The 26,264-nt window shown below is 47.6% G+C and overlaps 5 protein-coding genes across 14 annotated transcripts; 1 reads left to right on the top strand and 4 right to left on the bottom strand.

Annotated features, from left to right (window-relative positions):
• Positions 1-1,670: 1,670 nt before the first annotated feature.
• On the bottom strand, positions 1,671-7,108 carry zbtb1 (zinc finger and BTB domain containing 1). Of its 4 annotated transcripts, none has more exons than XM_057017547.1 (2): positions 6,741-7,108; positions 1,671-4,687 (listed from the first exon to the last, which is right to left on the bottom strand). In XM_057017547.1, exon 2 carries the CDS (start codon positions 4,681-4,683, stop codon positions 2,677-2,679), a length of 2,007 nt encoding a protein of 668 aa, XP_056873527.1. In that variant the 5' UTR covers positions 4,684-4,687; positions 6,741-7,108; the 3' UTR covers positions 1,671-2,676. The 4 variants fall into 4 exon arrangements, with proteins under 4 accessions (XP_056873527.1, XP_056873525.1, XP_056873529.1 ...); XM_057017545.1 differs by lacking the exon at positions 6,741-7,108 and adding an exon at positions 5,704-5,881; XM_057017549.1 differs by lacking the exon at positions 6,741-7,108 and adding an exon at positions 5,137-5,416.
• zbtb25 (zinc finger and BTB domain containing 25) lies at positions 7,102-9,405 on the top strand. 2 transcript variants are annotated; one of them, XR_008947488.1, is made up of 3 exons: positions 7,207-7,379; positions 7,637-8,855; positions 9,154-9,405. XR_008947488.1 is itself a non-coding variant. In XM_057017558.1 (2 exons), the coding sequence occupies exons 1-2, from the start codon at positions 7,207-7,209 to the stop codon at positions 8,799-8,801; spliced, it is 1,338 nt and encodes a 445-aa protein (XP_056873538.1). In that variant the 5' UTR covers positions 7,102-7,206; the 3' UTR covers positions 8,802-9,405. The 2 variants fall into 2 exon arrangements, 1 of the variants encoding a protein (XP_056873538.1); XM_057017558.1 differs by having other exon boundaries at positions 7,102-7,379; positions 7,637-9,405.
• On the bottom strand, positions 8,728-15,130 carry LOC130516465 (C-1-tetrahydrofolate synthase, cytoplasmic-like). 5 transcript variants are annotated; one of them, XR_008947489.1, is made up of 14 exons: positions 14,972-15,128; positions 14,447-14,549; positions 14,248-14,332; positions 13,305-13,364; positions 13,095-13,148; positions 12,870-13,006; positions 12,174-12,274; positions 11,654-11,790; positions 11,476-11,587; positions 10,561-10,688; positions 10,346-10,417; positions 10,200-10,264; positions 9,458-9,651; positions 8,728-8,865 (listed from the first exon to the last, which is right to left on the bottom strand). XR_008947489.1 is itself a non-coding variant. In XM_057017562.1 (13 exons), the coding sequence occupies exons 5-12, from the start codon at positions 13,320-13,322 to the stop codon at positions 10,364-10,366; spliced, it is 741 nt and encodes a 246-aa protein (XP_056873542.1). In that variant the 5' UTR covers positions 13,323-13,364; positions 13,620-13,930; positions 14,248-14,332; positions 14,447-14,549; positions 14,972-15,128; the 3' UTR covers positions 10,025-10,264; positions 10,346-10,363. The 5 variants fall into 5 exon arrangements, 3 of the variants coding, with proteins under 3 accessions (XP_056873542.1, XP_056873541.1, XP_056873540.1); XM_057017562.1 differs by lacking the exons at positions 8,728-8,865; positions 9,458-9,651 and adding an exon at positions 13,620-13,930 and having other exon boundaries at positions 10,025-10,264; XM_057017561.1 differs by lacking the exons at positions 8,728-8,865; positions 9,458-9,651 and having other exon boundaries at positions 10,025-10,264; positions 13,620-14,332.
• Positions 15,131-18,279: 3,149 nt separating this feature from the next.
• On the bottom strand, positions 18,280-20,522 carry ccr6a (chemokine (C-C motif) receptor 6a). The gene is made up of 2 exons (XM_057017559.1): positions 19,660-20,522; positions 18,280-19,571 (listed from the first exon to the last, which is right to left on the bottom strand). The coding sequence occupies exon 2, from the start codon at positions 19,562-19,564 to the stop codon at positions 18,458-18,460; it is 1,107 nt and encodes a 368-aa protein (XP_056873539.1). The 5' UTR covers positions 19,565-19,571; positions 19,660-20,522; the 3' UTR covers positions 18,280-18,457.
• An 841-nt stretch (positions 20,523-21,363) lies between these two features.
• cep43 (centrosomal protein 43) lies at positions 21,364-25,250 on the bottom strand. Of its 2 annotated transcripts, none has more exons than XM_057017563.1 (12): positions 25,049-25,250; positions 24,277-24,330; positions 24,147-24,201; positions 23,950-24,038; positions 23,736-23,858; positions 23,619-23,666; positions 23,445-23,557; positions 22,878-22,975; positions 22,701-22,766; positions 22,332-22,362; positions 22,081-22,168; positions 21,364-22,003 (listed from the first exon to the last, which is right to left on the bottom strand). In XM_057017563.1, exons 1-12 carry the CDS (start codon positions 25,130-25,132, stop codon positions 21,923-21,925), a joined length of 930 nt encoding a protein of 309 aa, XP_056873543.1. In that variant the 5' UTR covers positions 25,133-25,250; the 3' UTR covers positions 21,364-21,922. The 2 variants fall into 2 exon arrangements, with proteins under 2 accessions (XP_056873543.1, XP_056873544.1); XM_057017564.1 differs by having other exon boundaries at positions 23,445-23,548.
• Between the last annotated feature and the right edge of the window lie 1,014 nt (positions 25,251-26,264).

The following is a 26,264-nucleotide window of genomic DNA, read 5'->3' as shown; positions in this document are numbered from 1 at the left end:
ATTTTCCAACAGACTTCCATATTAAACATCAATAAACATGTCATCTTTCCTTTGATGGTCCATTTTTCTGTCTCTGTTTTCTGGTTAGAATTGAAAGGAGCATTATGTAAGTTTGTGTCCAGAGTTGGTCCTGCAATAGCAATTCCCAAGAGCAGAGGTTGCTAGTTAGGGTACCAGCTGGAGAGCTAGATTTCTATAACAAGCAGCCTTTATGACAAGCCAGGAGTTTATCATCTGTTGCTTATGTTAAAGCTTCATATGTGATGTTCTTGCCGAAATTAGTTCGATTAAGTCAGCCAAACTTAGCCGTTGCCATCTTTCAAAGGCATCTCCTGTACGAATCCTAGGTTGGGTCTGACTTTGCAGCTCAGTGGTAACTGGCACCCTGAATGCTCCCGACATCGTGACTGGTAGATCGGTGGAGGGGTGGAGCTGCACTGGACGGGGCTACAGACCAGAAATGTAACATTATTTATGGCTGACACTTGGCTTTTGAAACGAAATATTCTGGCTGGACTACTGTTCTTAGTCATAGAAGTATTTGAAATTAACACGATGCCTTAATGTCTGCTGACATATCAGCGACATTTTCCGACTATTTTATATTCATTTCTTACATACTGCCCTTTAAATCCCCAAAGTCCAAAATGTGCTCTACATTTCATTAAAATCTTATGTTTTTTGCCTGATATTCATAATTCTGCTACTTTTTCTTTGTTTTATTTCAAAGAAATTACAATAAATGATCACAAAGACCTTCAACAGAAACAGCTGACTGAAACACATGTTTGGAGTTGACCTTTGACCCAATGACCTTTGACAGCAAAATAAAAAATGTTGAGTCATGTTAGCGCAGCCTTCATCAAAAAGCTTCCAGAGGAGCTACGTTGTTGTTGAGTTACACATCACATACAAGTCCCAGGAAGTAATGGTGTCCCAGTCCTGATGTCACCCCTTTGTCCACTGACTCTTCAGAGTTGGTCTCAATGTTTCTGCTCATCAGATCCGTCAGTAACCTCGACTTAATTAAAATCAACTCTGCTGCTGCTGAACTTTCCGTCAGTCAGTGATTAGCCAAAGGTTCTTATCATCTGTAGCATGAGGACTGAATCTGCAGCACGTCGGGGAGCAGACATGCCGACCCATAGAACCAAACACTGCAGTGTGTTTACAGCACCCAGGGAGAAGACTACAAGCCCCCTTCCCTGCACAACTTGTCATGCTAATGCAAGCATACAGACCTCTGGTTAGTCACCAAACTGGTCTTTAAACAGGTTTGAGTGTGGCTGGAACCGTGTTTTAACACCGCAGACCACCAGGACACAGACTTAAAAGGCCTGCTAATCAACCCAATCTGCAGGTGTAGAAGGAGCTAGCAGGGGAGGTGGGTCACCCACGCCGCCAGTGGAGAAACAGGGTCATAACACTCTTGTTTGAGACTGAAGCAGGTTCCATTCTCATTCGCTGGAGTCTGATTCACCTCACTGGAGCACCAGGACTTCCAGCACAGCCCTGTCGCCATGGGACCAACATCTCCAGCAAGCACCAGGAGTGAGGTGACTGACTTGGGGACAAACCTGTTTCTTCTTCAGCCAGGAAGGTCGACACATCAATGGTCCAGGTTGGACCAGCTGGACCGGCCCTCAAAAAAATTGGACTCAGACAGAAAGTGAAGCACAAACTCATTTGGTTTATTTATAAGTGCAGAACCGTTTGAGTGGCCATGAAGTGGGCTTCTGATAATATTAAACACATAACAATCCACGATCAAATCCACTCTGATTTAAGTCTGTAGGCTGGATCCACCTGCGGCTACAAACTGGACTGTTTCTGGACCCACTAGCTGATTTTATTGCCACTTGGGGACTGGTTAGAACCAGACCAGCATCAAAATGACAATGGACCTTCCTGATGAGACAGGAAAAGCAGGGTCAAAGGTCAGGTTCAGGTCAGTATAAAGCCACTTCCAGTTTTATTCTCAATGGTACCAAAACATTTTGGGTTTAAGAGCATCTGGCTGACTGACAGATTGTCTCTGATGAGGTGGTGGTAGCTCAGTCTGATCGGGTTCTGGGCTGAGAAGTGGAGGGTTCTCCAGAACACCTTCAGAGCAATACCGGAGTACCCTTGAGCAAGGTGCCGAGCCCACAATTGCTCACATAGAGCAGATCAAGTTTAAAAGCAGTCCGTGCTTGACTCGTTTTAGCTGAGAACTGATCCATTGACAGACCTAGAGGTCTCCAAAGCTTCCAATGGTCAGATTGATGAGACTTCTGGTTGAGGATCCAGCTGGTTTAATGTCATGTGACCTTACGTTAAAAGCATGAAGCTAAACAGCAACTTATGTCTGAAAACTACATCAATTAGTCCAACTCAACACTGTTCCCATTTCAAAATAAAAGTCCTTCCAACATTCCAGTAAACAGTAACAAGACTTTTATTGTGAACATGTTGGAGCCGATGGGATGTTTCTGATTGGTTGTTTGCACATTTTAGTACCAAACTTTTGAATCCTGCTGCTGAACCTAAGGGACCGAGCACCGGGCCGCGACGCCTCTGCCACCTTTGTTGTGCATAAACATTAAAAGTGCAGAATAACTGTTTTGGTGTCCAAGTGCATTCGTGTCTTCTCACATTTATGGCTTTCAGTAACAAAGGAGTGCAGATGCAGTGTTTCTATAGTCTCTTGGTGTGTTTGGAGTTATAGTGGCTCCTCATGTCCTTACGGAGGCGAAACTTTTCTCCGCAGACGCCGCAGATGTACAGGTGGACGTCCATGTGTTTCTCCAGCTGTTCTCCCCCAGGGAAAATCTGGAAACACACTTGGCAGATGGTTTCACCGGCTGACAGGTGAGAGATCATGTGTCGGACGTGGTCGTGTTTGAGGAAGGTTCCCTGGTCGCAGACCGGGCACACGTACCTGGCCATGCCCTTGTGCATATCCGTGTGCAGGCGCAGCTGCCGTTCCCTCAGGAACTGTTTTCCGCAGGTCTGGCAGGTGAACTGCTTTTCCTTGGTGTGAACGGTGTAGTGCTCCCGCAGGTGGCACCGCTGGTAGAAGCCTTTGCCGCAGATGCTGCAGAAGTGTTTGCGCCGGTGATCCGGTTCTCCGCCCTCTTCCAGCAGTACGGGACGGAACAGCTCCTGGTCGTGGCAGGTCAGGGCGTGTTCTAATGCCAGACTCTCATTCTGGAAGAGCAGACCGCAGTGGGAGCAAGCCAGGTCAGCAGCATCCAACAAACCCTCGTCCATCCCCTGGGCCTCCTCCAGCAGGGATGCCTCATCCTCCCCGGGGGAGTCCGAGTCCCCTCCGTGGGACTCGCCGCAGCGTTCGGCGTGTTCCTGGAGCTGCCGGCCTTTGATCAGGACCTGGCCACACCTCCCACAGGCACATATATGACCCATATGGTTAGACAGGTAGTGGCTGGACCTGTTCTCTTCGGTCAACAGAACACCACACAGCTCACAGGGGGCACGGCAGTCTTCTGCCTCCTCATCTTTGACTTTACGGAGCTTGGTGGGGACGCCTGCATCCTCACTGCTGGACGTGTGGCTTTCCAAAGGCTCCCCGCTGTTCCCGACACCTGAAACTCCAGGCTCGGTCTCTGGGTCCGATCTGCTCCTCTCCCTCTGCAAAGGTTTCTGCGTGCCGACATCTCCGACCCCGACCGCCTCCATCTCGGAGTAGACACTTTCTTCTGGTTCTGTTTTGACAGAGATGTTGCTGGTGGACGCCGCCTCCCCGTCCGTCCCGGCCGCCACTGACCTGATGGCGAGGTCAATCCTGGCCTTGGCCTCTGGCCACTCCTCCTCGCCTTTACAGAGGAGCCTGTGTTCCTCCACACTGTCGGAGGTGGAGCTCTCGGTTTTACTGGATTCATCTCCTTCGATGTTTCTTGGCTGATGAAAAGCCTTCCGGTTGGTGCAAGTCAAGATGTGCTCGATAAGGAGCTTCTCACAGCTGAAGACGAAGCCGCAGTCGTCACAGGTGTAGGTGCGACCGAACCGGGGCCGATCTTTAAAAGCTGAACTCTTCCCGCTGGATCGTTTCCGCAAATCACATGGTTGCTCAACTCCTCCGTCGACGAGCAGTGGAGTAACAGTCAGGGAGGTGTTGGCTGCCTCCTCCACCAGCGCTGGTCTCCCAGCAGCAGCTGGGACTGCTTGTCGCCCGGCGCTGGCGGCAACCTTCGATAGCCGCTCGCTTTCCAGCGTAGCGGACCTTTGCTGCTCATACATACGGACTCCAAACATCATTTTTCCTCCAGCAGCTCCGATGGAGGAGCTGGAAGAGGAGGAGGAGGACGGGGTTAGGTTGGAGCTCCTGATGTCCCTCAGGTCCTCCAGTGAGTCTGGGATGTAGTACATCTGTAGGTACACCATGGAAGCTCGGAGCTCTTCAAATTCATAGCTTCCTACGACAATGCGTCCGAGATACATCAGCTGCAGAATGAGGTCGAAGCACTCGGCGCTGATCTGCATGTTGCTGAGATCCAGGCGACCTGCCCCCTGCTGGTCCCGGATGAACATCATCCTGAAGTAGGAGCTGCAGGCTGCCAGGACGGCCTTGTGCGCCCTGAAGTAGATGTCTCCAATGGCAATGAGGCAGTCGCACAGGAAACCCCACTCGCGCTGGTTGTTGAGCTGCTGAAGGACGTGGTCACTGTGGCTTGGCCGTGCCATCGCCCTGGAGACGACACAGGGAGAGAGTGTCACAACCTCGATCCGTGTGGGTGAGTTGGTCAAGTGACTTCAAGCATTAACAATGATTCTAGAGTTTGTAACAGCTCTGCTGTGGATCAAGTCCCAAAACTAATTTATGATGTGAAAAACAATTAGAACTGCATGTGTGTTGTGTGGAACACCTTTGGGAACAATAGCATTCGCTTCTTCAAGCGGGTGCATGGCTACAACCATCAGAAGCTTCCAAAACTGTGACAAACAATTCTGGGATTCTTCAGAACTTTTCTATGCTGTGCACAATGAAAGTGAGCAACATTTACTGGAGCGTTAGCGTGACCCGAATGTGCTAAAATTCGGAGGTTTTTGTCTTGTCTATGGTATTAATTGGTGATGGTTCAGCAACATATTACGGATAGAACTTTAATACGTGCAGCTCAGCCCACACATTCCTACCATCACCACATTATCTGTCCAGAATCTTCTCAGAAAGCTGATGTTTTCATTTGAAACGTGAACATACTAAAAGCGACGGTGCCGCCTGGTGCTGGCCCGGATGTTCCTGCACCTAAACGGCTGCTCAGCGCCGAAGAGGAAGGCGGTGAAGCCGTGAAGAAAAGTCCTGTTCGGCCAAAAAGAGTGCAGCTGGGCCCAGAGAAAATGGATCTTCCAGCTACACGGTGGTTAGCTACAAGCTACCCGCTGTTAGCGGAAGTCACAGTGGAAGAGCTCGAAACAAAAGTCCAGAAATCCAGTCGTTCTCACGCATAACAAATGTTGAATCAGCAAACAATACACACCAATTAAGAGTCGTTTAAGTGAAAGACCGACTGTAGAAGCTGCGTTTAATTAAGGCCACTTAAAGAATTTTTTGACAACATGCGGTTTATTTTGAAAGTCATACGTAAGCCGCACACTGACTATTTTCTGGTATTTACATTCCTCCCGCCACCCCCGCACCGCTACTCTCACTGAGCTAGCAAACAGCTCAGCTGGAGGTTTTTCTCCAGGCTGTCCACTCACCCGAACCTGGAGGCCGGTGAAGGCGCCACTGAAACCGCGGAGGCTCCCGCCCTAGCGGTTTTATTGCGTTCAAAATGGAGCTTTGATACGATACGATAGTCTTAGCTGCCTCTTCTTCTACTACTACTACTACTGCTTCTTCTTCTTCCGTACAAATTTTTGCTCCGTCAAGCCCGACACGTTACCGGAAGTATTTCGAGGACAACATACAGGGCTTCCGGTCAATAGGCTGACCTTCAACATAAATATGGACTGGAACAGCCTGTTGGCTTATCCCCTCTTTTAATCAGTTACTTGTTTAAACGAAATGATGATAAATGCAATCATCATTTTCTTCTGAACTTTTGAACTGTATTTGCTGTTTGTTAATGCAAAATGCATTTTACTTTACCTATTTTATGTATTCATAACGTCAATATTTATCGGCGGGAACTAGGATCTGAGTAATAATTCCATGACCTGCAACTGTTGATTGGCAAGACAAATAACCTTGAAAATTAATTAAAATTACCTGGAAACGCATTTATTATAGCGTTACCATCAGATAGACAGACAGCCGGATGGATGGATAGACACTCATCGTTGTCACTTTCTAAGTCATTAAATCAATTTGCTTGGGAAAGTGTATCCATATTTCTAAATCTTTGGTATTTTAAAGGAAAATTACCCCTTAGGTTGAAAATATGATCACGTGAGCAGCGCCATTTGAGCCATTCTCTCGCGAGACAAGTTGCGGATTTGTGCGAGATCGTCTGTGGCAACAAATCGGCATCAGAAGCAATCCAGACATTCAGCAACATTTCAGCGGTAAGACGCTAGGTAGCGATGATCGTGGCATTGCGCGCATGCATGTCGTGCACGTGAGCACATGGACTGTTTTGCCTGGGGTGCGGAAGCGCAGTTAGACGTGCGCCCGCAGCAGCGTGCATGTCGGCTGAAGGTGATTGAAGAGGTGCTGGAGGATGAGGTGATGTCAGGTTGCTCACATGGGTGTGTTTAGTCAAGCAGACCCCTGCACTGAGTGTATGTCAGCTGACCTTTAATGAGGTCACGCCTTGGTAACCTTGTGACCTGTCCACCAATGAACGCTGAATTGTGTGCGGCTGCATCAGTTGCCATGGTAACACTGGTAGAAGCAGCAGTTGGCCCAGGTTCTGTGCTTTCAGTCCAGGAACCTCTTCCTCCTCCTCCTCTTTGCCAGACTATGCCTAATTTTTCCATTAAAATTCTAAAATAAACAGTGAATTAATATTAATTAATGCCATCTGTGCATTCTCAGTTAGCATTTACATCTAATTGTTAGCATTTACATCTAATTGTTAGCATTGGGCTTTGGCTGTTCAAGCTTAGCTTAAAACATATTTGGAACCTGTCAGAACAATTACTCGTGTCTGTAATTTTAAAGCTAAAGCATTTCCAGATGCTCCCGTCAGTGTTTCGCAGCTTATGTAGAGCTGACCTGGTTCTGAAGGTGCCTGTGTCCTGACCTTGCAGAGTGGGGTCATGGAGGTGTCATCACATAGCCTCTTCCTACTGCAGCAGCTCAATGTCCAGAGAGAGTTTGGCTTCCTGTGTGACTGTACTGTTGCCATTGGCAACGTTTACTTCAAAGCTCACCGAGCTGTATTGGCCGCCTTCTCCAATTACTTCAAGATGATCTTCATTCACCAGTCCAGGTGGGAGAATATCAGTTCTACATCACATCATGACTTAGCTTCTAGTGATTGCTAGCATCAGGCCAATCTCTTCAACATCATCTTTAAACACTAAACACTTCAAACCATTTTCATTTGGAAGGAAGGTGGAAAAAAATGACAAACTTTAACGCAGAAAACTTTCTGAAGGTGATTAATGATATCCTTAGTAATGGCCTTCAGAAAAGTTGTGTAGTTGTGCTTGAACTGACTTTGATGAATGCAGTTTGTGTCCTCAGTGAGTGTATAAAGATCCAGCCCACAGACATCCAGCCTGATGTCTTCAGCTATCTGCTGCACATCATGTACACCGGAATGTGTCCCAAACAGCCCGTGGACCAGAGCCGTCTACAGGAGGGGATCAAGTTTCTGCATGCCTACCAGCTGTCCCGCAAACCCAGTGAGGGCACCACTGACTCTGCCATCGACGTGTTTCGTATGTCCAACCTGTATGGCATCCAGATCTCCTCCCAGCTCACCAACAAAGAGATACCTCGAGTCCACAAGTCCGCTACGGTGTCTCGCGGGGCTACCGATGTTAGCCACTCTGGTCGCAGAGGGCGGTCCCTCACCATTGGCTTGGACAGTGTCCCGTCGGACAACCAGACGTCGACTTTACACAAAGTGTGCTCTGTGGCATCTGGAGACGACTCAGACATTACGACTCGTATCAAGCAGGAGCGTTTGGAGGAAGATGAATTGGAGGACGGCGAGGGAGAAGAGGAACATGGGCTGGGGTCTCCCGGTCACGGTAGCAGTCCCGGTCACGGCCTCCTCTTCAAAGACCGGCCGATGGTTTTGCTGTGTCCTCGATGTGGAGAGCGCTGCTCTTCTCCCGAGGGTCTGCGGGAGCATCTGTTCAGCCACACCCTCGACCCTACACACCTGGTGGAGGGACTTTCGCAGGGTGGCGAGCCAGACACTGGGTCAGAGGAGGGGCCGCCAGGGGCCCAGGAGCAGCTGGACACTGGTTGTCTGGAGGAGGCCCTGAGGCAAAGCCAGGCACTCGCCAACCAACTGGCTGCAGAACTGAGAAGGAGTAGGGGAGGAAGTGAAGGTTGTAGCCCGGGCCCCGCCGTCTTGCACTCCCGTAAACGTAAGATCGCGTGTGCCGTCTGCAGCATGCGATTTGCCCACAAGAGTCAGCTGCAGGAGCACATGTACACCCACACTGGCAAACCGTCCCGCCTCCACCGCTACAACCGCCTCTGCAGCCAGCTCTTCCAGGCTTCCGCCCACTTTTGTGAGGGCACCACTGAGACTGCCGGAGGGGGCGGGGCTTCAGTCAGCACTGTCACGCTCTCGGAAGAAGCCACCAAGGACACTCAGGACAACGGAAGCTCCTGCTACTCACTGGACTCCGAGGTTTCCCGGGAGAGCATCGAAGGGGTGCCTGCCGAGTGACTTATGCTAACATGTGACCTGCTCTGTTTCTGCTGACTTCCTGTCGCTGCGCAGGTGGGTCGTACTGAGTAACAACGACATTTGATTAAATAATCATTTCTAATAATTTAACAAAGGACAAATTGGCGTTTAATTGAGGAAGGTCAATAGCCCCTAACGGCCAGTGCAGCTGAATGTCCAGCTAATTGCTCCGTCAAAAGATTTACTTGGGATCTTTCAGAATGTGGATGCTTAGTTGTTTTTCTAATGTTTTTTTTTTATGCTGACAAATTATTTAAATTGATTAATCACACCGTAGTTGATTGATTGACCGAATGATTAATTTGTTTTTATGTATTTATCCACTGGACAGTTTTTCCACAAGGAATTCTGCTCATGAAGTATGGGAATAATGATCAAACATCTGATTCTAAGCTCAAGGAAACGTGAGATAAATGACACTTCATTAAAATGTCCCCATTTTTTCATTTGTGGTCATCAATCACTGGCCTGTCCAGGTGAGCTAGCTGACAGTGATTATTGATTATTGGCTGGCCATTGTGATTTGTGTTTCACTGTTTAAATGTCCTGATGGATGATGTAAATAAATGTGTTTTTACAGGAATGTTATGCTAGAGTTTTTTTTAAAGAAAAAAAACAGCAGATGTTTGCCAGACCTGCAGTCCTGGACATGATGGATCCTGTCCAGCAGAGGTGGCTCTCCTGTGTCGAGTCAGGTACTTGAAGAGTCCATTCATAACCGCACTGGGCAGGTTCTGCCTGGCTCTGTTGTCCTCTGGATGGACCGACCTCTGTCTCCGTGGTGCTTGATAAAGATCCCTCTGTGGTGACCCATGCTGCATTGGAAAACCTGCAGAGCCAAGCCAAGTTGAGCTGAGCTGAGCAGCTACTAGTGGGGAAGCCCCATTAGACAGCAAACTGCTGCTGCTGGGAAAAGTCAGGACTAGGGTCAAAACCAGGGGTCGGATCTAAGACCCAGACCAATCTGGGGTGTACCCTTTAGCACCCAGGGGCCACTTCCTAGCTGCAGGGAAGGACATGAACATTCACCTGCCTCTCTTGCCACAGATGAGAGGAAAAACAAGGGCCCCGAGGTCATTGCAATGTTTGAAATTCAGAGCTCTTTTGGGGGTGAACCAAAGACCACTTTATGACATGACCAGCACAACAGAAGGATCTGATTGGATTGTGTGTAGGTCAGTTAGTACAGAAAAAGGTTGATGTGATGCATAAATCAAACTCAAACTTTATATGTTGATGTTACAGAAGGAGAAGACACAGCTTTCATTGTAAATAGGATTGGATAAAATGAAAATCATTGATTATCATCAAGTTATCGCCAGTCATTCGGCCCCTTCAAGTCCACAGGTGGGTACTGATGGAGGTCTCCTTTAGTACCTGGAACCTGGAGTGTTGATCTGATGCGTACAATCAGGAATAACCATTTCCTCTTCTTTTGAGCACTAAATGATGACAAAAGCATGTGTTGACATCAGTCTGAGGTGGGCTATGCACCGGCAGGGTGCACCCTTCTGTGGTGTTACCTGTGACAGGTGTCCCTTTTATCTGCTTTGGTGGTTCTTCATAAGGAAACGTTGGGCGCTGTGTACTGTGTTCTAAAAACAATGAGCGAGTCCATGGAACGACGACAGAACATCATAACATAAGCAACCCCAACCAAGTTCCTCGCTGATGAGGCTAAAGCCAGAAAGCTCAGGCTAGTAAGAAAATGATGAGTCATGAAAAGGAGATCATTTACCTGCATAAGCATGGCCACCGTCATTGGTCCCACTCCTCCAGGAACAGGTGTGATAAATCCGGCTTTCTGATAGGCTGAAGCATAGTGGACATCTCCAACCACCCTTTTACCGCTCGCCATCGTCTTGTCTTCCGGAAGTGACCCCGAAAAGATCAAATGATGACATGATTCAAGCTGATAACTGGTAATCAGTTGATAGCATGACATCTGAGGGAGATTATCACCGTGGATCAGGGTAGATCGGGGTGTATAAGCTTCATCGGGGCAGGTGTATCAGGGTAGATTAGTCCATACTGGGGTAGATCAGGGTGTATAAGCTTCATCGGGGCAGGTGTATCAGGGTAGATTATTGTAGACTGGGGTAGATCAGGATGTATCGGCTTTATCAGGGTATCAGAGCGGGTGTATCAGGGTAGATCAGGGTGTATCAGGGTAGATTGGGGTAGATCAGGGTGGATTGTGTGTATCACAGCACATCAGGGTTAATCAGGTGTATCAGTTGTATTGGGGTGCATCAGCATGTGGTGGGGTAGATCAGGGTGCATGAGTGCAAATCAGGTTAAACTGAGATAGATCAAGATGTGTTAGGGTAAATCGGGGTAGATCTGGATGTATCAGCTGTATCGGGACAGGTGTATCGGTGTGTATAAGGGTAGATCAGGATGTATCAGCTGTATCGGGGCAGGTGTATCAGTGTGTATCAGGGTAGATCAGGGTGTATCGGCTGTATCAGGGCAGCTGTATCAGTGTGTATCAGGGTAGATCAGGGCGTATCAGCTGTATCGGGGCAGGTTCATCAGTGTGTATCAGTGTGTATCAGGGTAGATCAGGCTGTATTAGGTGTATCAGGGAACATTGGGGTGAATCAGGTGTGCATCAGGTGTATCAGCTGTATCGGGGTAGATGAGGGTGTACCTGGTATGTGGTTGATTCCACAGTCGATGACCACAGCTCCATCCTTCAGCCATTCTCCTCTGACCATCTCTGCTTTCCCCGCCCCTACAACCAGAATATCTGCTCGGCTTACCTGTACACAGGAAATACATGATTAAACAGAGGAAGTGCCAAAGTCTGTGGAGGTGCGTGTGGTCACCTGTTCAGGTAAGTCTTGTGTCTTTGAGTGACAGGTGGTCACAGTGGCGTGGTGCCACAGGAGCAGGTCATGCATCGGTGCTCCAACAATCTTACTGCGACCAATCACAACTGCATGTTTTCCTGCCAGAGACACACCTACAGAACAGGAAGTAGCAGGTCTGAATGATTCTCCATGGGAATAAAAGTTGCCCACGATTTTACAGATGACCGTTTGCTAACAGGCATAATGTGTGACACAACCACGATCTGAGGGTTAATATTCTGACAATCATCTGTGAGGCCATAAATAAGGTTTGACAACGAGTCAGAACAAGCTCTGCCTCTTAATGAAAAACGTGACCTTAAAAACATAAAATCCTGATTTGATTCTTAAAATTGTAATTTTCAGGATTTATTTTAGAATTCATGTGGGAGGTGGGCGGAACTGGCAGCAGAAACAACCAATCAAAGGGCTCAAAAAATAAAATAAAACAACAGAGCAAACATCAATACAAAGATAAAGCAAACATTAACTTTACCTGTTTGCCTGATGAGCTCCAGACAGCCACTGGGGGTGCAGGGGAGGAAACAGCTGTCCAGGTCCCCCCGAGACAACTTTCCTGCATTAATGCAGCTCAGGCTATGCACACACGTGAACACACACACACACACACACACACACACACACACACACACACACACACACACACACAATGGGAGAGAGGTGTAGACATGCAGCTGTAAACAGTCAGAAACCTGTCAGCTGATCATGTTTCTCTACTCCAGCAGCTTATAGCATCATAGCTAAGATGATGCTAAAGGTTAGCTGCTCCTGTTCTAACTATTGGCATTAGCTTAGCCAGCATAACAACTGTAGCTACAGAACAACTGAGTGTCAACTGTCCCACAGAGGAAGGTTTTCATCTTCATCATCCTCCCGTACCTGGACAGGGAGCTGGTTCAACAGCAGGGGGCCTGATAGCTAAAGGGGGCTGGGCTCCCATTAACACTGTTAAAGGTTCTGGAAGCAGCAGTAGACCAGCACAAAGAGAGCAGAGCGCTCTACTGGCAGGATCTGGGGCTGGGAGCTCCTCCAGATATGATGGAGCCACTGAGGACCTCGTAGGTCAGGAGACGGAGTTTAAAGTCAAAGTCTAAAGCCAACTCAGGGAGTCATGTGACACATATTTAAAGACAAGCAAAAGTTAGGAAATCAGAACAGAAGATGAACTGACCCGTCCACATCTTTGTCTGGTGAGACTGTGTTGGTGATGCATTCACTGTCAATCTGGTGAACAGAGTCCAGAGGAAGCTGAACAATCAGCCCGTGGACGCTCTCGTCCTCGTTAATGGACATTATGTTCCGTAAGACCTGCAGGGTGACAGGAAACAGGAAAAAGTCAGAGGTCAGCACTGCCCAGCTGCCAAGGCTGCACATCATCATTGGCGTCGTTATCGACCTCGTCTTGTGTTGCCGACGTTGGCAGCCGCACATGTTTGGCGTCGATACCGATCTGTTCGATGAGGACAACAGTGAGCAAAGTCATTTAGATACAGAAGACCTTTACATCCACAACGGGTAAGAAAGATTGTTTCTGTTGTAACATGTTTGTAATTTATTTCAAATTAACAAAAAAATCGAAATTTTCTGTGAAACATGTGACCTAAACCTGGGCGGCAGCCTTCATTTTGGCGCTGATGTAAAGGTTGGAGTCGTCTCTGTCACCCACCTGGAACAGTTTCATATAGAAAAACATGTATTAATAAAATAACAAGAAAAGCATCATTAGCATTAGCGTCTCATCCTTCAGTAGGCTGATCAAGTCTTCAATGACACCTGTGATGTCATCAAAGCACAGAAGCTTTTTGATTGGACCACCAGTGCAAGTCAGGCCTCCCTGAAAGTTCATGTTATCGGAGTTCTTGAGAGGAGGAACAGCTGGAGTAAACAAAATGTTCTCTTGCATTCTCAACCACAAGCTCACAGGTTGTGTTATCAGACTGTCAGATTGACACCAAGGCTGCTTTCACACCACAGCTGTTGGGTCTGGGCGAAGGTTCTTTTTCTGGGAAGGTCTGCGTCGTTCGTAAATCTGAAAGATCATGAAAACTCCAAACAAGTGAACTCTGGTTATGGATCATCAGCTCATGCTAACAACCCACGTTAGCTTGTACATCAGCTGAGCCGAGCCGCCCTTAAGAAGACTTGGTGCCAAGGCGCCGTGAGATCAAATGGCCGTAAACAAACTCCGAATGAGCAGAACTCACCCTGAGCAGCCTTGGCTCCATGTGGATGCTAAAAACGAGGGAACTGTTTTACGAGGAGAAAAATTATGCAAATCTTCACGAAGGTGAAAAATACATCACATTAAATCTGCTCTTGTGATTTTTGACCCAAATGTAACAGCGTACCATCACCAACAGCATCTTGGACCTGCACATCCCAAGTGGGAAGAGCATCTCCCTTAAGAGCGCCGCTCTCAGGTTCTTTAGCTCACCCAAGCCAATCTAAACCAGACCGCTAGTGGAATGGCCACAGTTCACAATATCAGGCTGAGGCTGAGGCTAACGCTAACAGGATGTGTATTTTCATTGCGTTTGTATCACATTGACCTGTAAGATGACCAGTGCTGGTCTGAACCCCGCCAATTGACTCTTCATCTTCTCTACATCTGCCTTCAGCCTTTCCCTCACCAACCTGTAAACACACACACACACACACACACACACACACACACACACACGGCTGGTCAGACATCATCTCATCCTGTGCTGGATGGAACTGGACTCATTAGGATCAGGGCTGGTTCACCTGGACGTCTTGATGCCAGAGATAACAGTTGCTATGGAACGCCGGCCGGATCGACCAGCCAGGGTTCCGACCCGGAGTGCAGTAGCAGCAAAGGAGAGCATGGCTGAGAGATGGGGGGGGGGAGATTCTTCTCATACAGAGGAAAAAACCTGTGTCTCAGTGGACGTGTCATACTTTGGGTTATGGATCAGTGGGGGATAGCTGTTCTCCTAATGCAGCAGTACGTGTCACTCAGAATTCCTGAAGTGTCGCATGTTTTTAAATCCTGCTTCGGATTCGGGAATGTGAGCAGAAGCGAATCAACTTTTAATCCATCACAACCTGAATGTTTGCAACCAGAACCATCGGACGCGTCTGACGCCAGATCCTTTGCGTGCTTTTACTGACATTTAACAGCCGATGTCTGCGGGGAAACATCTCCCCCGTGGAGACAAACCAAACACTCTCCCACGATTCAGCAGCTGCACCAACATGGTGGAAATAAAGGGTCTGAATTAAAGCAGAAGAAAGTGAAGGAGAACTTACCTGAGCGCAGAGCAGAAAACTACAGCAGCAGGAATGTGTGTGTGTGCGCGTGTGTGTGTGTGTGTGTGTGTGTGTGTGTGTGTGTGTGTGTGTGGGAGAGATCAAAGATCAAACTAGAGTAAACCTGGAGGTGGACCGTCCCACCTTCCCAACAGCCAATGAGAGTTCATAGTTTTGAGGAGTGAAAATAGTCAGTTAGATGAGGAAGAGGAGCAGGATGAAGAAAAGCAACAGGTGTGAGAGGGATCACTGTGTGCAGCTTTATGTAATCAACTCATTTTCATGCTGTCTGTTGGTGTGTGCTGGCAAACCACGTGACATCTTCAGGTTGGCCAGCGCGTCCTTCTGCTGGGGGGGACAGATGAGGTGGTCTCGTACTGATCAAGGGTCAAAGGTCAGACGATGCTGCAAGTTTGTGGAATGACCAAAGCAAAACTGTTTCTTTCTCATGTGTTTCTTTTCCTTCTTCTCCCCAGAAAACATGTGGCATGAAACATGATTTAACGCTGTTATCACGTGTGAACTGTTTGCTTACTGAAGGTAAATCTGTCATTTCTTTGGAGGCGGAGCATCGAGGGGGCACGCCCACCCTCATCGGAGGCCAAACCCACCCTCCTCGGAGGCCTTTGGGTAAAGTTCCTGGAAGAAATGTAGTAATGCAGTAAATTTGCAGGGTGAAGCTGCCACCTTCTGGTTGGCTATTGCAAATGTAGTTTCTGTGTTATTATAAGGGTGACAGAGGGTTAAAGGGATGGTTAGTCAGCCATGACTAAAGAGAAAAACAGGCAGATGAATTTTCCTGTGAACTTTTTCTTTAAAGGACCAAGATGTTTGAAAGGCCCTTTAGAGTGAGCGCTCCTGTTTCCTCGACAATCTGTGACTCACCCTCGTGATAACCTTTCACCTCTTTGATCTCAGTTCATCAGCTGATCACACTGATTGATTAGAGTTCAACTTTTTTGCTAATCTGTAAAATTTTGTTTTCTTTTTTTTTACTCCTTTTAGGGTCATGGGGAGGGGGCACCTATGGGAGGGCCCTATAAGAGCATTTGTGGGTTCAGTAGCTTGCTCAAGGATACCTCGGCAGTGCTCTGAAGGTGTTCTGGAATCTTCCATATTTTTTCCATACCAGGATTTGAACCCAGAACCTCCACTTCTCAGCCCAGTTTCCAGCAGACAACAGAGCTACCAGCACCCACCAGGTCGAGTGAAGACAATCAGGTTTCTGTTTACGATGCCTACGAAAAATCGGAAATCACAAAGGGTCTCATTCACGTGTTGACATGGAATGGTTGAAGGCGCCAAAATCACAGTTTCAGCTCAAATGTTTAAAACGTGAGAAGCGTTTTTCACAGGTGTGACCCAACTGAGCGACGGCGCCAATCAAGAGAGACGAGTTGTGTGAGGAATGAACTCTGACCTGTTTCACTTCCTGTTCACCGGAGAAAACACCAGCCTGATTCAGAGAATCAGCCAATCAGTGTGTGTGTGCGTGTGCGTGCGTGTGCGTGTGTGTGTGTGTGTGTGTGTGTGTGTGTGTGTGTGTGTGTGTGTGTGTGTGTGTGAGACCAGTCAGAAACACGGTGGCTGTTTACAGTCGTCAGGGACACTGTTTTTATTGGCTGTGGTGTAACTACACGAGTTTGCTGTTAACAAGTCTGAATATTTTCTTGGGGAGTTTTTACAGAGTGACTGAAGCCTTTAGATCAATCACAGATCCCATCAGATCCCTTCAGATCAATCACAGATCATTGTTGTGTTTGAGTACAAACCTGCAGCTTAATGAACAGGTGGAGCAGGTGAGTCGGGTCCACGTCAGTGCGGCTCAGGTGTGTCCTCATCTGGACCAGCAGGTAGGGCCGACCCAGGCCAACCGGTCAGACTGCAAACCAAGACCAGGTATAAAAAGTGGTGCATCAGAGGGAGCAGCAGTTCTGCAGGCGGACTCCTGGTGCTCTCTGGTCCTCCCTGGTCCTCCCTGGTCCTCCCTGGTGCTCTCTGATCCTCCCTGGTCCTCCCTGGTCCTCCCTGGTCCTCTCTGGTCCTCCCTGGTCCTCTCTGGTCCTCTCTGGTCCTCTCTGGTCCAGTGGTTCTCAACACTTCTACAGTGGGAAGACATATGTGAAATGTTTAGGACCACTGGCCCCGGGACAAGGGCCTCACAGCATCTGTCCCAGGAACCACATCCGACAGAGGACTTACAGGCAAGGATCACTCCAGGATCACTCCAGGATCACTCCAGGATCACTCCAGGATCAGGCTTAGTTAGTAAATTTTATGTTCTTGGAAGTTCTTCAGTTGCGATAAGGTCTAATGGACGATGAAGGTGAATTGAAATATTTCAATGATTCTGTGATGAGTGGATAATAATGTCTGTAACTGTGGTTTTCACTTTTATATTTCAATGTTGGAATGTTTGGATCAATGACCCTGATTGGCTGTCCATGATCAGATGAGGCCACGTCACCTGTAGTCATCTAAGCCCAGCCCAGTTCTATGAGCAATTGTCAAATAAATGCTTTTTTCCCTGTATTTAACAGCCGCAGCAGTCTTTGTGTAGGTGTGTACGTGTGTTCTTTGGTCATGTGATGCTGCTCTAATCACAAAGTTGTTCCTGACACTAACGAGATACATGAAGATGGTCCCCAAGATGGTCTAGCTGTTCTTTCAGCTCTTCCGTGCTACATCTTTTAATCCTTGCTGGTCTACTGGGAGGGTGGACATGTAGGACAGTAGACACGTAACCTTTTGCAGTGGTGGGGGGGGTATGTGAGCATTCGTGGGTTCAGTACCTTGCTCAAAGGTACCTCGGCAGTGCTCCGAATGAGTTCTGGCATCTCCACCTGCTAGGAACACTGGACCACTGTCCAATTGAAAACGTCAAGGCTGAACCATCACAACTATAGACATGTGGACTAACAGGGCTGGGAACCTCCCGGGGGTCACAGTGATGGACGTCTGTTGTCATAGAGACGGTTGGTGATGATGTTAGAGAGGTTCAGCACTACCGTGGTGCTGATGAATGACCCTGGATCCCAGACCGGACCACCGAGATGTTCCAGTTAGAACCCTCTATTGGTGACGACAGCACCAACTCTGTAGTTGTGCATCTCTACATGTCTTTAGGAGTTCAGCAGCTCTGTGGTCCAGAGCTCAGCCAGGAGGACAAGAGGACCTGGTCTAGTCTCTGGTGTGAGACCCCTCTGCACAGCTGGAACATAGAAACATGGATATCTTTCCTGTGTACCTCACATGCACCACAAATTCTATTTAAGGATGTTAAAAAGGAAGAATAATCAACTCCAGAGCCTGGGAGGACCAGTTTATTATTTCTTGTTTCAACTAATTGTCCCACATTGTCCCCTCAACCACCAAAACGAATGTTTTTATTTTCATTTTTAATCAGAAAACAGACCAAATTTGATATAACTTTAACAATGCGAGCAGAACCACAGAGTCTCTCTGGTCCAGATCCACCCAGTGGTCCTACATGGTGAAGGATGAGCCATTATCGCTGGATCCGTCCTGGGAGCGGCGAGTGGACACATAGATCTCTGAAGTAACCCTGGAGAGGTGCCGTGGTCTTCTATAAGTGGCGCCCAGACACCACAGATCCTGGATGATTCTCTTGAAGTGGTTTCTGAACTTGACACCAACGAAGGCATAGAGAACCGGGTTCAGGCAGCAGTGCAGGTAAGCAAGCGTCTGTGTCACCGTCTTGGTCACACTCAGAAGGTCAGACTCCTCACAGGACTTATGTTGGAACATGGTGATGGTGTCATAGAGCAGCGTCACGTTGTAGGGTAAGTGACACCCAATGAAGACCACCACCACGGCCAAGACCACCCGCACTGCCTTGTGGCGCTGGAAATTCCTGGCTCTCAGCAGCGTGAGAATGACGGCACTGTAGCAGAACGCCATGATGAGCAACGGCAGGATGAAGCCCACAGCCAGCTGGGTGCTGGGGACCGACACTTTGGTCCTCCAGGCCGTGCCGACGTCCGGGAACTGGAATTCACAGACATACTCAGGCACCAAGGAGGTGAGATTGTCATCATCTAGCATGAAGGCCTCAAAGCTGTGAGAAGGCTGATACCAGTTGTAAAAGTAGAACGTGGGGACGGACAGCAGGACCGCTGCAGTCCAGACGACGACGCAGATGAGACGGCTGTGCGGCAACGAGCGCAGCCTGAAGCTGCGGCGCACCTGAACGATGGCGACATAACGGTCAGCGCTGATGCAAGCTAGCAGCAGCGTTCCGCTGTAGAGGTTGACGCTGTAGGAACCTCGCAGGAGCTTGCACACCGCCGCCCCCATTGGCCAGGACCACAGCTGGTTGTAGACGATGAGCGGCAGCGAGAGCACGAAGAGCAGGTCAGCCACGGCCACATTGAGGAGGAAGATGTCAGTCATGGACTTTGTCTTCTTGTAGAAGGCGTAGGTGATGATGACCAGACAGTTTCCCAGGAACCCCAGCAGGCAGATGATGGAGTGCACATACAGGCCAAGGACCACCTCCACGTTCCGAGCGTTCTCGTTGGAACACGGTCCAGGCCAGTCGTTCATGCTCTCGTTGTCCTGAGACCAATTCATGATCCACCTACAGCAGATACAAGTTAGAAAACAGTCCGATTACTCGAATGGCTCCCAGCTGAACATCTTAGCAAAATGCCAAAAGCAAAGCAAACCTGCTGGGAAAGTCTGGACCAAAGATGAACCAACAAAGAGAATTTAAGCCAGCTGACCTGTTTCAGGGCCTGCTAACATGTGCTACCTGTTGTCACCGCTAGCAGCACATAAACCTTTGCTGAGACATGCAGAGCTCTACGAGCAGACTGAAGATACGCTGGAAGACGCCGCCTCATGGGCGGCAGCCAACTTGATTTCACATCAAAGACGAGCTTTTCTCTCAGATCTGAGCCTCGGTGATGATGTGAGCGTTAGCACCAGTTCTGCTGTTGTTCCATTTGTGGCGTCGGTACTTGTGGCTTTTTGTTTTCAGGTGCCGGATTGTTTGGTGGAAGCGTGCAGAAACGAGGTTAACGACACCTGAAACTGCCGCTGACCCAGTTGAGATAATCGGTGGTTGAGCACTGTGACTCAGAACCTTTGGTAACTCGACTTTAGAGCTGAAAGAGACCAAAGTTCAGAGATGATAATCATGTTTCCAAGGGGTCACCAAACAGTCGGGCAGAGGGGCCACGGGCCCGTGGGAACATGGGGCGGGCAAAGAGCTGAGAGGCCAAGGGAACGAGGAACCTGAGCACCGGAGGTTTTATCCACATTAACGTCCTAAATGTGGAGCAGAAGCAGCACTGAATGTCACAGAAGATCGAGTTTCAATGATTTTTGTGTTTAAGAGGTTGGGAGGATGTTTTACAAGCCCATTATAAAGCAGCAAAGAGTGTGAATGCTGACGGTTCTGTGAAGGTTCAGGTAAAAACGATCGGACCACAAACACTCGGCCCACAGACGCTTCAGGAGACCTTCCAGCTGAGGACACAGGCGGTCATCCCATCACCTTCATTTGCTGCAAAGTGCCCGTTGGCGGAAATGTTGAGCATTTCGAGCATTTTCTTGGTCTTTGAGGTCAAGAGCCACACCCAGATATCGTGAGTCATCTTTGGTTTCTTTGATGTTTTCATTCGCCCTGATTGATTGGAAACGTTCTTGATTTATTTCCTTTATTCTGACTTTGAATCTCTTCCATTGAAAGCCTCGCTGCATAACATCACAACCTGTCAGCAAATGAAGAATTCACTGAATTGTTTCCTCTTGTGGGTGTGAGATTTGCACGCTGACACACTCGTTACTCTTCTAGCTGGTGGCCCTCAGCATTAGAAGCTTTAATCTAGCAGGTACCGAGTGCTGGTCCATCAGAAGAGCCCCCGTTAACAGACCTGATTGATCCAGAACTTTCCTCTAAGCTGGTTAGGGTTTCTGATCGTGGTCCGATCCCAGCAGGCAGGTTCAGCTGGTGGAGGTCAGAGGTCAAATGATTTTCTGGTCTCCAGCTTACTTTCCGTCAGGTTAGACCGACGGGGTGACGAAGCTGGGAGCTGTTGGACGGAGAGCTGGGTGTTCACGCCTGGCACAGGCAGCACTGTTCCTGGGCAATCTGTAAGTTCCTGAAATATTTGGTTCTCGTCTTCTGAAGTGACAGTTGTTGCACATGCGGTTACACCTCACTTCATGTTTTAAAGGTCAGCTAACGCACAGGTGTGTTCAGGTCTTGGTTAAAGTACCGCTTCAGCACCAAACGAGTGCTGCAGCGGTACTTTCACGTCCCTTTTTCAGTAAAAGTCCTGCAGTAGAATAAAGCTTCTGTGCCAGGGTCCAGGACCGAGATCCAGGTCCTCAGTGGGACCAGTGAAACACACACATTTACACTGTTTAGCACAATTTGAAAACGGTGGTTTTATTTACACAACAGCTTCATTTAAAAGTGACTTTTATGTTTCCCTGAAACATTCAGTTGAGAAAGTAAAGACAGAAACACCCTGAAGGACAAAAACTCACAAGTGCGGTGCTGCTGTAGGTTCTCTGTAGGTTCCTTGTGGTGGAGCGGTGCTGATGATCCACTACTGATGAAAGGAAGCAAATGTGTCGAGGTCTTCCTGCAGCTCGCTCTAAAGCAGCGAGAAGCGCCGCTTCACGTCAGCTGACAACTGTGTCGCGTTCTTAGTGGAACAGACGTGGGAACAACGTTTGCTCATCTCTCACCAGCCCAGAAACAGAGGCAAGAAACCAAATATGCAAGAAAGATCTCATCTTTGTGGTTCTGGGATACTGAGGGTACAACTACAGCGGGTTCTTGACATTTTAGCACGACAACGTAAGACAGTCTGAAGTAAAGGCGATGCTGACAGAGTGAGGCTAACGCTGCTAGCTACAGCTGTCACCAAAATCCTTAAATTTCCACGCTCCACAGTGGGACCGCTGGCGCCGCGGTCAGGCTACATCCTCCATGTAACTGGCTCCGTGACTGTGGCTGAGCTGAGACACGCTGACGTCCTCGGTGCTTCCTTCAAACTGAGCGAGCACAGACATCAGACCTTCAGAACACATGCACGACAGGCTGGGTGTGTTCATACAGGCTGGCAGCTCACCTTGTCACTGTGCTCTGGACCCTCGATGGAAACCTCCTCGATCTCCTCACCGATGCTCACGTCACTCTTGGACAAGATGGAGCGATGGCTGAAGGCAACAGAAACCAAAGATGTTTTCTGAAACAACTTGTTCCTGTCAGCTGATCATGTTTCTCTACCCCAGCAGCCTATAGCAGCATAGCTAAGATGATGCTAAAGGTTAGCTGCTTTGTAATTGACAAATTCACAATTGACAGAGGATCCACACCTACCTGTTAAAGTCATCACCATATTCAAGATCCCCTATAAAAAGAGTTCAGCTGTCAAAATGATGCTATTTTCATTTTAGGATCAAATGTGTCATATTGGTATTAAGAGCGCACTGCTGCCTCAGGCAGGCCAGTCTCAGCATTACACTCATCTTTTGGCTTAGTTTTTAATCAGTCATACTCTGAGGTCTTCTCTGCCACATTAATAGTTCAATGTTCCACATTTGTAGTGTTTAATGCTGGTGAAATCTACTGCTTTAATCACTAAGAGATTATCTCATCAATGACTGTGCACGCAATAGCCACTAGGTGGTGGTGTTGAGTCGGGCCATTTAAAGGAATTTTCTGCCTGATTTGATGTCACTAAATTACCTAAATGTAGCGGAGAACTTCTGTTGTTTGGTGACTTTGAGTCTCGGCAGCTGGTCTCTCTGGAATCTGAAACATGAACAGAAATTAAAGTTGATTTGCTTCAGCATAAAGAACAACAATAGGACATGTCTGACATGTCAGAGTGTGTGTGCTTTTATTTGTGTTTGTGTGTCGGACCCCGGTGTTCTGACACGTTGTCTTCTCCATCTCCCAGTCTCTGGCTCTCAGAGAGGGACCCAGCTGGACTGGTTCTGGTCTTGGATGTCTCCACTTTCCTGATGTTGAAGAAAGAAGATCAAAGACTGTGGGTGAGGAGGTGTTTCCCGCGATGCTCCCTGAAACCCATCTTTACTGAGCGTTACGTTGACATGGCAGATCACCTGTCACCACCCTGCTGGCCACCTCTGTCACTGCACTCAGAGCTGCGTGGGTGAAGATGTGTGTGTATTCTTGTAGCAATGCTCATAGTAAAACTTGTCACAATGAGTCGCATTTAAGTGAGATGTTAAAGTGAGTCATACACCGATCGAGTGTGCACGTTTGACTGTGTGTGTGAGATCAGAGCCCCCATCTCATTATGCAGCGAGTGGTAAATAATGTTACATGTTGATGCAGCGATGGAGCACAGATGCTAGTCAAAGTGCTAGCATAGCATTAGCAGAGATGCACTGTGGGGGCACGCAGGTCTCATCACTAGGACCATTAGGGCGAAACAAAGCAGGGGCATTGTGACATCAGTCCTACCAGCCATAAGTCTTCTGTGGTTTGGGCAGTGGATCGTCAAAAAATGAATCTCCGTCGTGGTGGTCCTCCTCCTCCAGGTCCAGGTCCAGATGCGTCTCCTGCCTCTGTGAACGCTACTACTGTCAGTTGTTTATGTGCACACTTAGCTGCATTAGCTCTTCTCTCTGGTCTTACCTCTGCTGTTGCAGGTCCTCTCTCACTCTGGCCATTAAATCTTGGACTCTGGGACAGGAAGAACAAGGTTGGTAGCTCCCTGCACGGCAGCTGTGAGCTAAATAACATGATAGCTACCTGGTTGGCGCCGTGTCGTATCCTCCTGATTAGCTCTAGCAGCAGCGGAGAATTCCTGTTGCTGTCAGATGGAGACAGGCACAGTTCTCTGCAGACTGCGTCCCTCCCATCCAGACCGTTTCCCTATGAACCACGAAATACAACAAAGGGTTTGATGAATCACAAGTGCGAGTCTCATAAATACAGATCAAATTCTAAAGGTATAAACGCATACAGAGTTGATCTCTGGCCGGAACACAGACAAGGTGAAATCCAGATGGAACACCTGCAGGAAATCCAGGATCAGCCCGACCATGAGTTGACCTACACACACAGGTGCAGGGTTTGTGTCTATTGTGTCTATCACCATAAATCAGAAGTGGCTCTTCCTCCTACAGCATAACACCAAATCTCCACCTGATGCATACTAACCATCTTCAGTGTTGAGACACCTTTTCAAGTTCTCGTTGACGACAGGCACTTTTTTCTGAAAGGAACAAATAAAGAAGATGAGCCTGAGCAGGACGTCCCTCTGCGGCACATCAAGGGAACAAAGCCTCACCTCCAGTTTGTCCTGCTCTTCCATTGCCAGGAACACTGCTGCCCTCATTTCTGCCTGCGGGAACATAAAACATCATCAATACGACATTAGATCATAAAGACCTCAACATAGCACCATATTTTTCACTTGTCCCTGTTTCTTATTTAGGGTCACAGAGAGGGTGCTGGAGTCACCAGTACATTGCAGGGCCCTACGTGAGCATTTGGTGCCTTGCTCAATGGTACCTCGGCACCTTATGATCAGAACACCTGCTACGTGTTTGTCCACACTGGGGCTTGACCTCAGTTTAGAACCCTACAGACTGAGCTAGTGCCTCTTCTGATACACAACACAATAATGCTTATTTTGGATTTGGGAGGCGATTCACATTGTTTCCTAAACTATTATGTTGGTCAATAAAAATCAATCTGTTCAAATGCATTGTTGCCAGTTTGATCTCGATCTCCTTACAAGATCACCAGATTGAGGTCAGTCGAATGTGCAGTTTCAGCTATAATAAGTTTAAGACGGTGTCATTTCTACAACTTCGTGTTTCCCAAATGAGAAATGTGTTTAAATGGCCTGTCTCTTAATCACCAGTGAAAAATTGCTCTGAGAAACACCTAACATTATGTTATTTTACTATTGAAATAACAGTGAATGCATCTATGAAGAAAGAGCGAGAGAGATTAAGTTTTTTTTCTGACTGTTTGATAGCAACTTGGAACTACCATTAGCCTACTTAGCCTAGCCTAGCACTGCTAGTGCTGAAAAGTGACTGTGGCTTTCGAACCTTAAGCTTGTTCATTATTCCACTCTTCTCCAGGTTCTGGATCAACAGGTCTCTCAGCTCCGTGTCGTCCTCCGCGGCCGACATATTTAGAAGTTAATTAGAGCTATTGTTTCGCTGAGGGACAAGAAATCTAAACAAACAGTCTTCTTCTTCTCCTTGTTCTTCGTCGTCTTCTTCTTCTTCGGTATTTGGTTACGGGGCAAAACCCCCCATTCGGGGTCATGTCGCCATCTGCTGGACATGTTTTTCAAACGTTTCTGTTGCTGTTTGTGCGAATTTTTTCCAGCATGCTCGACCTCGATTAGGTGGATGATTGAACATCCTCCGCGGAATGTGGGTTACATTCGTCTGTCCTGCTGAATTTTTGATTGTTCCCACATTTTACGCTTCCATGTTACGCTGTCGTTGTGACAGGCACAACAAGGCTGTTATACAGTATATCATAAATTAATCGGTTTATGATGTAAAAGATCCTCTGCCGAGATAGTTTAAAATGAAGAAAGCACTGCTATATTTTTTTAAAAAAATGTGTCATTAGTTATTTATTGTTTACTTTTTAAATCCATCTGTTGTTCTTAGTTAGTGACAGCCACTGTGTCGCAGTGTTATTCTGGAATCGTCAGATTTAACCTGAGTTGGATCTGAATATTGGACAGCATGATAACAAACGGCCTGTAATTGCACTTCTACCTCTGATAAACTGAACCACGCCGAGCCGAGATATCCTTTTACACTTTTACAGTGTTAATAATTAATTGTAAATTCCACAGATGTTAAAAATATTCTGCACACTCAGAATTTGAAACCCTGCTTCCAAACCTAAACTAAAAATGTTGGACGTCCGTCTACAATATCCTGAGCTTGTGTATAGAGCTCATATTAAGCCCCAGGAAAAAAGCCAATTGTTCAGAAAAAGACAAGGTGCTGCTCAACATCAGGAAATTAATTTTATACAATTACTTTGAGGAAAAATATCAAATACATCGAATAATTTGTGGGCTTGAAACTGCAGTGCAACATTGGTTGCAGCTGATATAAATGACGGGTATATAAATGAAATAAACAGTGTATTGTATTACGAGGCATCGTAAACAAAAACGACGGTGTTTTAAACAATTCTTTTCGGAGTTGACACTTCCGTGCAAAGGTAACACTTTCAGAAGAAAAGAGCCAAATGCGCCAGTGAGTTGTTTCGGAGGAGACTTTTGGAAACCTG

Source organism: Takifugu flavidus, chromosome 19 (assembly GCF_003711565.1).
Source record: "Takifugu flavidus isolate HTHZ2018 chromosome 19, ASM371156v2, whole genome shotgun sequence".
NCBI lineage: Eukaryota > Metazoa > Chordata > Actinopteri > Tetraodontiformes > Tetraodontidae > Takifugu > Takifugu flavidus.
This window is presented reverse-complemented; position numbering and strand designations above follow the sequence as displayed.

What these genes read in the sequence shown, in the direction of transcription:
- LOC130516465 (XM_057017560.1), bottom strand. Translation starts at nt 14,547, where the DNA reads ATGCTCTCCTTTGCTGCTACTGCACTCCGGGTCGGAACCCTGGCTGGT. An exon ending in GGAGCTCATCAGGCAAACAG is followed by an intron (nt 11,791 to 12,173) that starts GTAAAGTTAATG and finishes CCTGTTCTGTAG; the next exon opens with GTGTGTCTCTGGCAGGAAAA. An exon ending in CACAAGACTTACCTGAACAG is followed by an intron (nt 11,588 to 11,653) that starts GTGACCACACGC and finishes TCCTGTGTACAG; the next exon opens with GTAAGCCGAGCAGATATTCT.
- cep43 (XM_057017563.1), bottom strand. Translation starts at nt 25,132, where the DNA reads ATGTCGGCCGCGGAGGACGACACGGAGCTGAGAGACCTGTTGATCCAG. An exon ending in TACGACACGGCGCCAACCAG is followed by an intron (nt 23,667 to 23,735) that starts GTAGCTATCATG and finishes TTCCTGTCCCAG; the next exon opens with AGTCCAAGATTTAATGGCCA. An exon ending in GAGGACCTGCAACAGCAGAG is followed by an intron (nt 23,558 to 23,618) that starts GTAAGACCAGAG and finishes TGACAGTAGTAG; the next exon opens with CGTTCACAGAGGCAGGAGAC.
- zbtb25 (XM_057017558.1), top strand. Translation starts at nt 7,207, where the DNA reads ATGGAGGTGTCATCACATAGCCTCTTCCTACTGCAGCAGCTCAATGTC. An exon ending in ATCTTCATTCACCAGTCCAG is followed by an intron (nt 7,380 to 7,636) that starts GTGGGAGAATAT and finishes TTGTGTCCTCAG; the next exon opens with TGAGTGTATAAAGATCCAGC.
- ccr6a (XM_057017559.1), bottom strand. Translation starts at nt 19,564, where the DNA reads ATGAATTGGTCTCAGGACAACGAGAGCATGAACGACTGGCCTGGACCG.
- zbtb1 (XM_057017547.1), bottom strand. Translation starts at nt 4,683, where the DNA reads ATGGCACGGCCAAGCCACAGTGACCACGTCCTTCAGCAGCTCAACAAC.